Genomic DNA, 14,093 nt, shown 5'->3' on the forward strand with positions numbered 1-14,093 from the left:
ACTACGCTGATGGACGGTGACTATAATGGGGTATGTGTGGGGGACTTAATGATTGGGGGAGTCTAGTAAACATAATGTTGCTCATGTAATTGTAGATTAATGATACCAAAATAAATAAATAAATAAATAAAATAAAAAATATAAAAAAGCTAAAAATAGAAATACCATTTGACCCAGGAATTCTACTCCTAGGAATTTACCCTAAGAATGCAGCAGCTCAGTTTGAATAAGACACATGAACCCCTGTTTACTGTAGCACTATTTATAATAGCCAACAAATGGAAGCAACCTAAGTGTCCACCAGTAGATGAACGGATAAAGAAGATGTGGTACATATACGTAATATTATTCAGCCATAAGAAGAAAAAAAATCATACTATTTGCAACAACATGGAAGGAGCTAGAGGGTATTATGCTCAGTGAAATAAGCCATGTGGAAAAAGACAAGTATCAAATGATTTCACTCATCTGTGGAGTATAAGAACAAAGAAAAAACTGAAAGAACAAAACAGCAGCAGACTTACAGAACCCAAGAATGGACTAACAGTTATCAAAGGGAAAGGGACTAAGGAGGATGGGTGGGAAGGGAGGGATAAGGGGAAGGCTGTACAACACAGCGAGGACAAATAGTGATTCTAAAGCATCTTACTATGCTGATGGACAATGACTGTAATGGGATATATGGTGGGAACTTGATAATGGGGGTAGTCTAGTAACCATAATGTTGCTCATGTAATTGTAGATTAATGATACCAAAATGAAAAAAAAATGTGACCTGACCATTAAAAAATTTAGGAACTAGAATGGATTATTTCTTTATTTTAAAAACTCTATTAGTGTCATGTTTTCAGATTTCTTCAAAAGATAACAGGCAAGTGTCACTGAGGAAAAGTAGAACTTTGAACATTAATGGTTTCTAGAGCAGCCTCCTTTTTGCCAACATGACATCAAAATAATTAAAGATACATTTGATGATAGTTTGTTCTATTCCCTGAACTTCTGATGTTTTCTATAGTCAGCCAACTTTAAATGAGATCATTTAAAGAAGATTTACATGATGACATCAAAAGATGAGCTCCCCTTTGCCAATGACTCACCTGGTCACTGTCTTTTTGGGCAATGTGAGGGATGCTTGTGGATGAGGAATGTATTTACTGGTATTGTTGGCTAGATCATCCACTCTTACCGTAGGCAAGTTTCTGTCACTGGCTTTCTCTTCAGAGACATCTTAAGAGCAATAACAAGAACAAAGCAACATCAATATCTTGAATAAGACCATGATAATATATCTAACTGGAACTCACATATTTGAAACAGGAAAGGGAAACTATGTTCTGAAGCTAAAGATAACAAAACTTAAAATGCTTTATTGAGAATTTTTTCTGATAAACTTGTTTATTTTCAAATTATAATACTGACTACTAGAATTTTGTAATTAAGTTTTTAGAACTTACACTGAACAGTTAGAAAATAAAAGTGGTAAAATTAAGAGTTTTACAATATAGTGGGAAAATATAAAATGAATTTTTTGTTTCTATGCCATGTTTATAATGTTTTCTGCAAACTTTCTCCCTTAAGTTTTAGTGACTGTTAACCAAGACAGAGAATCACAACATTAAGGCACAAATACCTACCCTAAAACATTAGCTATGAAAAATGATAAAAAGTGTAGCAATGATGTTAGAAAAGAGATTCAAATAGATGGAAAAGAATGGGAAGCAAAAGGAAGAGGACAGAGATATTTTCAAGTAAAGATGGAATAAAATAAAAAGAATGGGAAGCATAATTCCTTTCTGAATTTGAAGAAACAAAGGAAATAGGGAAAGAGAGGATTAAAAGAATAGTTGTCAAATAGGATTGAGTCACATGGCTAATGACAGTACTGATAAAAATACAAATGTAAAATTTTTTCCAGTAGCTATTAGCACTATGTTCTTGTTATTGTTGTTGTTATTATTACTGTCATAATTAAGAAGAATTTATTTTATGCTCACTGGTCATTTGGGAGGAAGCAAGTGTCAACCAGCTTCATAGAATTCCAAAATGAAATAGACAGCTAACCTAGACAGGGGTTGAAAAATGAACTTGAAATTTATTTAGGTTGAGAAACTTTTTCTAATTATTCAGTTCACAATCTTACCCAAATAGATCAATTTTAGCACTGACTTTCATGAGATTATTATTTTTTCGAAATATACATTTGCTCTTAAAATATTTTCAAACTCCCTACATCCCAAGATTACTTACCCTGAGGACTATTCACATTCACAAGCTGTCCCTGAGGTATAATCACTTGTGCAATTCCTGTCTGGGTAGATGGAATTACATGCAGCACCTGTCCATTTTCTGATGGGCTGGCAACAATCATCTTGGAAGCATTAAAAAACAAATCAAATGCAAAAACCTATAATGACTTAACAGCATTATAACTTAAATAAATTATTAAAGGCATGCTGACCTTTACAGTGGAATCTATTTTTTCCCTCATTTTACAGATGAAAACACTGAGGTACATAAAAAATTCTTCCAAAGTCTCATAAGTGATAAGTTAGGATCCAAAACAGGCAATTTGACCTATGTCCTATGATCTTAACCACCTATGATCTTAATCATTCATTACACATGTGTGAGGTCTAATTATTTAGTAATCTGAACATGGTTCTGACTGGACTTAATATGCTTACTTTTTTCTACTTACTGTATTACCCATATACATATTTGACTGTGTGGCAATCATTTGTTTCATGTTAGGATTTTTTTCTTTAGTTTAAAAATAGCAACTTGTTAAATGTCTAATTAAACAGGCTTTAAAAATATTTTTTGTGTTTATATACATCCTGTCTTGGTCCATTAATGAATATTACAGAGCCCAAAAGTCTGAAAAAAAAAAGAGAGAAAATTGTATATATATATATATATATATATATATACTTTTCCCCCCCTATTTAACAACTGAATCCACTGCCTCAAATTTAAAGGAATAACTAAAAAGGCATCTGGAGTTGAAAACAAACATTTTGAGCCTATAAACAATATTACTAATATATAAGTTGAAAATAAGTTTTTCTTTTATTTCCAGGCATTTTGGACATCCTGTACACTTTATTACCTAACACACTATTCCACTGACACAATTTCACTGCTTTACCTGAAGTCCACTCTCCTTAGTTCTCCCTAGTGTTAGTAACTCTCTTTAATCATTCTAACCCACATTCCTAACTTCCCTTTGCTATGTAAAACATGAAAATATTGCTGATGCCTGATAGAGACTGCACTCCTTCTTTCAAAAGGGTCATTTGAAAAAATTTAAATTTGAAAAGAAACCTCAACAAAGTAGAATGCTTTAAATAAAATTACAGACATGTCCCAGAAATAAGAGTAAGAATTGTTTCCCTCAGCCAGTGTGGATTATTAAGTGTCTTGAGATAAAAACATCTTGCCATTCCTCTTATCACTTCAGCATGAAAAGCAACTATAAGCTCTGATAATAACAGCTTTACATCTATTCAGTGCATAATGAGTGGCAAGACTTTACATGTATTACCTTACTTAATCCTCTTAACATATGAGGATTCATTTATAGATATGAATAACACATGTGTCTGTGTATACCATACACATAGATACAAGCAAAATAACAAAGAGCTATAATGATAAACTGAAATTCAAACCCAAGCAGTCTGATGCCTTTTTAACTCTGTACTCTCTCTCAATTATCTGATGATGTTACTTAACCTAAAAAAAGACAAAAACAAAAAGTACCAAAAACCCTGCTGGACTTTAAAAGGCAACAGTAATAATATTGTTTTAAATTCTTTATGCCTTATAATGAGATTAAATATCCGTGATAAATATTTTATTAATTCTTAGAAAATAAGCATGCTGTGTTTATTTTTAAATCCAAATAAAAGACATACAACTTACTCACATGAAAATTTCATAATCAAGACTGACCTATGGAATACCCTCTTAATTTTGAAACTATGTTTCCCAAGCAAAATGGAAGAGTCTCCTCCATTTTCTTTCTTTAGCTTATTCCACCTGATACCAAAAACTATTTTCAATCCATGTAATCTGACAACTGATGATAATCTTACTTTACCTATTTAAAAAGTCTAATTATCTTGACCTTTTGCAATGAAAACAGTTTTGAAGAGTCAACCGCTGCAGCACATTCTATCTGAGGCAGACCACGAACATTATCATAAAACCTTGGCTAATGAGTAATCTTGTATTTACTGGCCTCTTTGGGTACCATATTCCTAATAAATGCCAAATACCATTCCTGCTTCATTCCAAAACCTCTTCATTACTGCAGATTCATCTGCTAAAGAATCTTTTACTAGTTCCTTAATATCTTCTATATAAAAAAGTCATATTAAAAAAATTCATTCTCTCAAAAAGCTCCACTTGTTGGGGGATGTTGACAGTAGGGGAGACTATACGTATGTGGGCATAAGGGGGATGGTAAACCTCTCTATGTTCTGCTCAATTTTGCTGTGAACCTAAAGCTGCTCAAAAAATAAAATCTATTAAAACAAAAAATCCAAAATACTCCACCAAGTTTCCCGGAATAGCACCACTTTCTGATCTTTGGTTCTCTGAAGAAAATACTTTCTTAAACTCTGTTTCTTACATTTATTTCCTTAATTCAGTCACATACTTCCTATTTAATAGCTTCAAATAACCCTCTATCATCTCCTACCATAAACAATGTAAAAACACCTTTATGATCACTTTGTATAGAAATTTAATCATTATCAGAAAAAGTTGATTAATGAGTAATCTTATATTTACTGACCTGCTTGTGTACCATATTTCAAATAAATGCAAAATACCATCCCTGCTTCATTCCAAAGCCTCTTTGTTGCAGATTGATCTGCTACAATCTTTTACTAGTTCCCTGATAGCTTCTATATAAGAAATCATATTAAAAATATATATCTTTGAAAAAGCTCCACTTGGGGGAGCTTGATAGGGAACAAAGAGAACGGGAACTCTTTCAGTAGATTCAAAGAAATAAACAACTTTAATGTGCTTTCTAGGAAAGGTACAATGTGTAAAATGTTAACTCTTAACACATTTGAACTCCTTTATCCTTCTATCAGAGCATGCAGACTAAATGTTCTTACAGAAACTAGAGTGTCAATTAACAGGAGAAATTATAGAAATATTTCATTCTGGATATGAAATACTAAAATGCAGTTGGTTCACATCCAGATTATTTGTTGCATATTAACCTCTGCTGGTGATGCCGTATGGTTCTAGTTAACCCTTATACTGCATTTCAGTCCTAAAGTAGGCCCAGAAATATGTTGAGCCTAAATATACACAAAAAAATGACTTGTTCACACTTAGCCACCTCTAAACCAATCACTCTCAACCTCAGAATTTATCTGGATTATAAGAGAGCAATAGGACATAGATTAATGTAGAAGGCTCTACACTAGAAACAAAACAAGGATTAATTTTAGGCAAAATGGATGATTACTTATAGTATAATTTACAGTTGAAATTATGATTTAAAAATAATTTTATTATGAAATTAATAAATAGTCATTGTAGAACATTTGGAAAATACAGGTAAATAAAAGGTATTCATTATTCTTCATATTATTGATAATATAAGTATATTCCTATTAACCAGAGAATTTAGAAGTTTTTCTCAGTAAATTTCTTTATTTCAATTAAAACCATCTTTCGGTGGGGCGGAAGATGGCGGCGTGAGGAGAGCAGCGGAAATCTCCTCCCAAAACAACATATATCTATGAAAATATAACAAAGACAACCCTTCCTAGAAAAAAGACCAGAGGACACAGGACAATATCCAGACCACATCCGCACCTGAGAGAACCCAGCGCCTCGCGAAGGGGGTAAGATACAAGCCCCGGCCCGGCGGGAGCCGAGCGCCCATCCCCCCAGCTCCCGGCAGGAGAAGAATAGGCAGAGCAGGAGGGAGACGGAGCCCATGACTGCCGAACACCCAGCCCAGCCATCCGGGCCAGAGTGCAGGGCCCTCGATACTAGGAAAACAGGGCAGCAAGAACAGTGAGCGGGCACTAGAGGCCGGGTGTCGGAGGACATAAGAAAAGCGCGCGACCATTTTTTTTTTTTTGCTTTTTTGCTGTTTTGTTTTGGCGAGTGCTTTTTGGAAGTCTTAAAAGGATAGGGACCCCAATACTAGGGAAACACGGCAGCAAGACCGGTGAGCAGAGGCCTGAGGCTGGCACCGGAGAATAAAGAAAAACGAGCGACCACCTTTTTTTTTTTTAATTAAAAAAAATTTTTTTTTTTTTTTAATTAAAAAAATTTTTTTTTTTTTCTTGGTGGTTGTTGCATTGTTTTGGCGGGTGCTTTTTGGAAGTCTTTAAGGGGCAGGGCAGGACACTTAATCCAGAGGTAGGGAATCCGGGGATCTCTGGGCACCCTAACCCCTGGGCTGCAGGGAGCAGGGAGGCCCCTTACGGAGATAAATAGCCTCCCAGCAGCTCCTGCTCCAACGCGACTCCACCACTTTGGAGTAGCTGCCCGAGCCAGGCCACGCCCACAGCAACAGCGGAGATTAACTCCATAGCAGCCGGGCAGGAAGCAGAAGCCCTGTCTGCACGCAGCTGCGCAGCACAAGCCACTAGAGGTCGCTGTTCTCCCAGGAGAGGAGGGCCACAAACCAACAAGAAAGGAAGTCCTTCCAGCCGTCACTCGTCCCAGCTCTGCAAACTATTCCTATCACCATGAAAAGGCAAAGCTACAGGCAGACAAAGATCACAGAGACAACACCAGAGAAGGAGACAGACCTAACCAGTCTTCCTGAAAAAGAATTCAAAATAAGAATCATAAACATGCTGACAGAGATGCAGAGAAATATGCAAGAGAAATGGGATGAAGTCCGGAGGGAGATCACAGATGCCAGAAAGGAGATCGCAGAAATGAAACAAACTCTGAAAGGGTTTATAAGCAGAATGGATAGAATGCAAGAGGCCATTGATGGAATTGAAATCAGAGAACAGGAACGCATAGAAGCTGACATAGAGAGAGACAAAAGGATCTCCAGGAATGAAACAATATTAAGAGAACTGTGTGACCAATCCAAAAGGAATAATATCCATATTATAGGGGTCCCAGAAGAAGAAGAGAGAGGAAAAGCGATGGAAAGTATCTTAGAAGAAATAATTGCTGAAAACTTCCCCAAACTGGGGGAGGAAATAATCGAACAGACCACGGAAATACATAGAACCCCCAACAGAAAGGATCCAAGAAGGAAAACACCAAGACACATAATAATTAAAATGGCAAAGATCAAGGACAAGGAAAGAGTGTTAAAGGCAGCTAGAGAGAAAAAGGTCACCTATAAAGGGAAACCCATCAGGCTAACATCAGATTTCTCGACAGAAACCCTACAGGCCAGAAGAGAATGGCATGATATATTTAATACAATGAAACAGAAGGGCCTTGAACCAAGGATACTGTATCCAGCACGACTATCATTCAAATATGACGGTGGGATTAAACAATTCCCAGACAAACAAAAGCTGAGGGAATTTGTTTTCCACAAACCACCTCTACAGAACATCTTACAGGGACTGCTCTAGACGGGAGCACTCCTAAAAAGAGCACAGCACAAAACACCCAACATATGAAGAATTGAGGAGGAGGAACAAGAAGGGAGAGAAGAAAAGAATCTCCAGACAGTGTATATAACAGCTCAATAAGTGAGCTAAGTTAGGCAGTAAGATACTAAAGAGGCTAACCTTGAACCTTTGGTAACCACGAATTTAAAGCCTGCAATGGCAATAAGTACATATCTTTCAATAGTCACCCTAAATGTTAGTGGGTTGAATGCACCAATCAAAAGACACAGAGTAACAGAATGGATAAAAAAGCAAGACCCATCTATATGCTGCTTACAAGAAACTCACCTCAAACCCAAAGACATGTACAGACTAAAAGTCAAGGGATGGAAAAACATATTTCAGGCAAACAACAGCGAGAAGAAAGCAGGGGTTGCAGTACTAATATCAGACAAAATAGACTTCAAAACAAAGAAAGTAACAAGAGATAAAGAAGGACACTACATAATGATAAAGGGCTCAGTCCAACAAGAGGATATAACCATTCTAAATATATATGCACCCAACACAGGAGCACCAGCATATGTGAAACAAATACTAACAGAACTAAAGGGGGATATAGACTGCAATGCATTCATTCTAGGAGACTTCAACACACACTCACCCCAAAGGATAGATCCACCGGGCAGAAAATAAGTAAGGACACGGAAGCACTGAACAACACAGTAGAGCAGATGGACCTAATAGACATCTATAGAACTCTACATCCAAAAGCAACAGGATATACACTCTTCTCAAGTGCACATGGAACATTCTCCAGAATAGACCACATACTAGGCCACAAAAAGAGACTCAGGAAATTCCAAAAGATTGAAATCCTACCAACCAACTTTTCAGACCACAAAGGCATAAAACTAGAAATAAATTGTACAAAGAAAGCAAAAAGGCTCACAAACACATGGAGGCTTAACAACACGCTCCTAAATAATCAATGGATCAATGACGAAATCAAAATGGAGATCCAGCAATATATGGAAACAAATGACAACAACACCACAAAGACCAAACTTCTGTGGGACACAGCAAAAGCAGTCTTAAGAGGAAAGTATATAGCAATCCAAGCATATTTAAAAAAGGAAGAACAATCCCAAATGAATGGTCTAATGTCACAATTATCGAAATTGGAAAAAGAAGAACAGATGAGGGCTAAGGTCAGCAGAAGGAGGGACATAATAAAGATCAGAGAAGAAATAAATAAAATTGAGAAGAATAAAACAATAGCAAATTCAATGAAACCAAGAGCTGGTTCTTCGAGAAAATAAACAAAATAGATAAGCCTCTAGCCAGACTTATTAAGAAGAAAAGAGAGTCAACACAAATCAACAGTATCAGAAACGAGAAAGGAAAAATCACGACGGACCCCACATAAATACAAAGAATTATTAGAGAATACTATGAAAACCTATATGCTAACAAGCTGGGAAACCTAGGAGAAATGGACAACTTCCTAGAAAAATACAACCTTCCAAGACTGACCCAGAAAGAAACAGAAAATCTAAACAGACCAATTACCAGCAATGAAATTGAAGCGGTAATCAAAAAACTACCAAAGAACAAAACCCCCGGGCCAGATGGATTTACCTCGGAATTTTATCAGACATACAGGGAAGACATAATACCCATTCTCCTTAAAGTTTTCCAAAAAATAGAGGAGGAGGGGATACTCCCAAACTCATTCTATGAAGCTAACATCACCCTAATTCCAAAACCAGGCAAAGAACCCACCAAAAAAGAAAACTACAGACCAATATCCCTGATGAACGTAGATGCAAAAATACTCAACAAAATATTAGCAAACCGAATTCAAAAATACATCAAAAGCATCGTACACCATGACCAAGTGGGATTCATCCCAGGGATCCAAGGATGGTACAACATTCGAAAGTCCATCAACAGCATCCACCACATCAACAAAAAGAAAGACAAAAACCACATGATCATCTCCATAGATGCTGAAAAAGCATTTGACAAAGTTCAACATCCATTCATGATAAAAACTCTCAGCAAAATGGGAATAGAGGGCAAGTATCTCAACATAATAAAGGCCATCTATGATAAACCCACAGCCAACATTATATTGAACAGCGAGAAGCTGAAAGCATTTCCTCTGAAATCGGGAACTAGACAGGGATGCCCACTCTCTCCACTGTTATTTAACATAGTACTGGAGGTCCTAGCCACGGCAATCAGACAAAACAAAGAAATACAAGGAATCCAGATTGGTAAAGAAGAAGTTAAACTGTCACTATTTGCAGATGACATGATACTGTACATAAAAAACCCTAAAGACTCCACCCCAAAACTACTAGAACTGATATTGGAATACAGCAAAGTTGCAGGATACAAAATCAACACACAGAAATCTGTGGCTTTCCTATATACTAACAATGAACCAACAGAAAGAGAAATCAGGAAAACAACTCCATTCACAATTGCACCAAAAAAAATAAAATACCTAGGAATAAACCTAACCAAAGAAGTGAAAGACTTATACTCTGAAAACTACAGGTCACTCTTAAGAGAAATTAAAGGGGACACTAACAGATGGAAACTCATCCCATGCTCGTGGCTAGGAAGAATTAATATCGTCAAAATGGCCATCCTGTCCAAAGCAATATACAGATTTGATGCAATCCCTATGAAACTACCAGTAACACTCTTCAATGAACTGGAACAAATAATTCAAAACTTCATATGGAAACACCAAAGACCCCGAATAGCCAAAGCAATCCTGAGAAAGAAGAATAAAGTAGGGGGGATCTCACTCCCCAACTTCAAGCTCTACTATAAAGCCATAGTAATCAAGACAATTTGGTACTGGCACAAGAGCAGAGCCACAGACCAATGGAACAGACTAGAGAATCCAGACATTAACCCAGACATATATGGTAAATTAATATTTGATAAAGGAGCCATGGACATACAATGGCGAAATGACAGTCTCTTCAACAGGTGGTGCTGGCAAAACTGGACAGCTACATGTAGGAGAATGAAAGTGGACCATTGTCTAACCCCATATACAAAAGTAAACTCAAAATGGATCAAAGACCTGAATGGAAGTCATGAAACCATTAAACTCTTGGAAGAAAACATAGGCACAAACCTCTTAGACATAAACATGAGTGACCTCTTCTTGAACATATCTCCCCGGGCAAGGAAAACAACAGCAAAAATGAACAAGTGGGACTATATTAAGCTGAAAAGCTTCTGTACAGCAAAAGACACCATCAATAGAACAAAAAGGAACCCTACAGTATGGGAGAATATCTTTGAAAATGACACATCCGATAAAGGCTTGACATCCAGAATATATAAAGAGCTCACACGCCTCAACAAACAAAAAACAAATAACCCAATTAAAAAATGGGCAAAGGAACTGAACAGACGGTTCTCCAAAAAAGAAATACAGATGGCCAACAGACACATGAAAAGATGCTCCACATCGCTAATTATCAGAGAAATGCAAATTAAAACTACAATGAGGTATCACCTCACACCAGTAAGGATGGCTGCCATCCAAAAGACAAACAACAACAAATGTTGGCGAGGCTGTGGAGAAAGGGGAACCATCCTACACTGCTGGTGGGAATGTAAACTTGTTCAACCATTGTGGAAACCAGTATGGAGGTACATCAAAATGCTCAAAACAGACTTACCATTTGACCCAGGAATTGCACTCCTAGGAATTTACCCTAAGAATGCAGCAATCAAGTATGAGAAAGATCAGTGCACCCCTATGTTTATCGCAGCACTATTTACAATAGCCAAGAATTGGAAGCAACCTAAATGTCCATCGATAGATGAATGGATAAAGAAGATGTGGTACATATACACAATGGAATACTACTCAGCCATAAGAAAAGGGCAAATCCAACCATTTGCAGCAACATGGATGGAGCTGGAGGGTATTTTGCTCAGTGAAACAAGCCAAGCAGAGAAAGAGAAATACCAAATGATTTCACTCATCTGTGGAATATAAGAACAAAGGAAAAACTGAAGGAATAAAACAGCAGCAGAATCACAGAACTCAAGAATGGACTAACAGGTACCAAAGGGAAAGGGACTGGGGAGGATGGGTGGGTAGGGAGGGATAAGGGGGGGAGAAGTAGGGGGGTATTAAGATTAGCATCCATAGCGGGGTGGGAGAAAGGGGAGGGCTGTACAACACAGAGAAGACAAGTAGTGATTCTACAACAGGTTGCTACGCTGATGGACAGTGACTGTAAAGGAGTATATAGGGGGGACCTGGTATAGGGGAGAGCCTAGTAAACAAAGTATTCGTCATGTAAGTGTAGATTAATGATTAAAAAAAAAAAATGCAGTTCCTATGTGGTGCCCTCTAATGAGTTCTACACAATGATATAAAGGACATATAAAAGTGTAGGCAAAGGGTCTGTTTGTGTTTATACAGAGGATCAAAGCCTAATTTGGCTACCCCGAAAATGAACTAAGATACGATATGAAAGAGAACTTCCAACATCAGCACTCTCGGGAAGACTCATGCCAGAAGATGATCATCAAAAAACCCCAACAAAGATCCACGCACTGCTACAGCTGTAGATGCACTCATCTCACCAGCTCCTGGACTTGCCATGGGAATGAAGGAGATATCTAAGCTGGCCTGTGCATACAGTAAAACAACAAATTTGACTGGATCTATACTGTTGGAACTCAACCAAGAATTTGGAGAAGTGCAAATTGTAGCGCTCCAAAATCTTACAACTACAGACTATTTACTCTTAAAAGAACATATGGGATGTGAACAGTGCCCAGGAATGGGTTGTTTTAATTTGTCTGATTTTTCTCAAACTATTCAAATTCAGTTAGATAATAACCATCATATCATTGATAAGTTTTCACAAATGCCTAGGGTGCCTAACTGGTTTTCTTGGTTTCACTGGAGATGGCTGGTAATTACAGGTATGCTTTGGTTATGTAACTATACTCCTATTATGTTAATGTATGTGCGCAATTTAAGTAGTAGCTTAAAATCTATACATGCTGAAGTTACTCTACAAGAAGATATGTCAAAGAAATAATCAATCTTCCCATGTTTTCTCCCGCCTGCTACTTCTATAGCTTTTCTTCTTCCTTCCTAATTACAACGAATTCTTAAATAGAATTCGTGCCTCATATCAAATTTACCGAGTATCATAACTCCTCCAAGTGGTAAAGATACCTCAAGACAAATGCTGGGCATAGAAGCCACAGGGCATAAATATGCAAAGAAATAAAAAGCTAACCATTTCAAACAATAAGGCTTCTCTCTCACTTACCAACTTAACATTTCCCTGTATGGCCCCGGAAGATGACTGGTTAGCCAGAGACAGGTAAGATTCCTCAAGGGAGGAACAACCTAAGACAGGCACAGTCGCAGGGGGGTCATCAGGTGAGAAATTGGGGATCAACAGAGGTGAGGCTTAGAACCTCAGCCCCCCGTTCTGAGAGAAATCTTCTGCATATGTGAATGTTTTATTGCCCTTGTCTAGCTTGGATTAACACATAGTCTACAGGCACACACCTGATCATCTACATTTGCTCTCTTACAACACTAAACTATGTTTTCTACCTTTATGTTGTATCTACCTACCACTTCAGCATTTTATTAAAAATAATAAAGAGAGAAATGTGGTATCCACATATAAATCAAGTATAAAAATCAAATGTGTATTCATATTTGAACTGTTTATAGTTCATAATGCATGAGCAAAACCAAAAGTTTCTGTGATGACTGCCCTTGTACTGTTCACCATGTAACTTAGTCACTATGTAAGAATTTGTTCTCCATGTAAGAACTTGTTCGTTATGCTTCAGAAGATTGGAGACTGACGAAAATTAGGCTTGGGATGGATTAATGATTGTGCATTGAGCATTGACTCCCCTATACAGAATTTTATTGTTGTTAACAACCATTTGATCAATAAATATGAGAGATGCCCTAACAACAACAACCAAAAAAAAGTACACACTTCCAATTGTAAAATAAATAAGTAACCGGGATGTAATGTATAGCATAAGGAATATAGTCAAAATATTGTAACAACTTGGTATGGTGATAGCTGGTACCTAGAATTATCATGTATATAAATGTTGAATCACTGTGTTGTACACCTGAAACTAATGTAATGTAATACTGTGTGTCAACTACCCTTCAATAAAAAATAATTATCTAAAAAAAAAAAAAAAAAAAGTAAACTCAAAATGGATCAAAGACCTGAATGGAAGTCATGAAACCATTAAACTCTTGGAAGAAAACATAGGCACAAACCTCTTAGACATAAACATGAGTGACCTCTTCTTGAACATATCTCCCCGGGCAAGGAAAACAACAGCAAAAATGAACAAGTGGGACTATATTAAGCTGAAAAGCTTCTGTACAGCAAAAGACACCATCAATAGAACAAAAAGGATCCCTACAATATGGGAGAATATATTTGAAAATGACACATCCGATAAAGGGTTGAC

At 36.9% G+C, this 14,093-nt stretch overlaps 1 protein-coding gene across 9 annotated transcripts in view; it reads right to left on the minus strand.

Moving 5' to 3' along the window:
- Positions 1-14,093, minus strand: part of CARF (calcium responsive transcription factor) — an 84,656-nt gene that overhangs the window by 59,751 nt on the left and 10,812 nt on the right. For 7 of the 9 annotated variants that reach the window (XR_008998204.1, XM_036928064.2, XM_057503681.1 and 4 more), the window contains exons 5-6: positions 2,248-2,368; positions 1,098-1,227 (exon numbers count right to left, since the gene is read on the minus strand). Coding sequence is in view for 8 of the 9 variants with exons in the window: in XM_036928064.2 (XP_036783959.2) it covers positions 1,098-1,227; positions 2,248-2,368 (251 nt within the window). In the remaining variant the exon portion in view is untranslated. Of the gene's footprint in view, positions 1-1,097; positions 1,228-1,994; positions 2,062-2,247; positions 2,375-14,093 lie in introns of those variants that run through there. The other 2 variants (XM_036928071.2, XM_036928070.2) reach the window with 2 other exon arrangements.

This window comes from Manis pentadactyla, chromosome 6 (assembly GCF_030020395.1).
Source record: "Manis pentadactyla isolate mManPen7 chromosome 6, mManPen7.hap1, whole genome shotgun sequence".
Taxonomy (NCBI): domain Eukaryota; kingdom Metazoa; phylum Chordata; class Mammalia; order Pholidota; family Manidae; genus Manis; species Manis pentadactyla.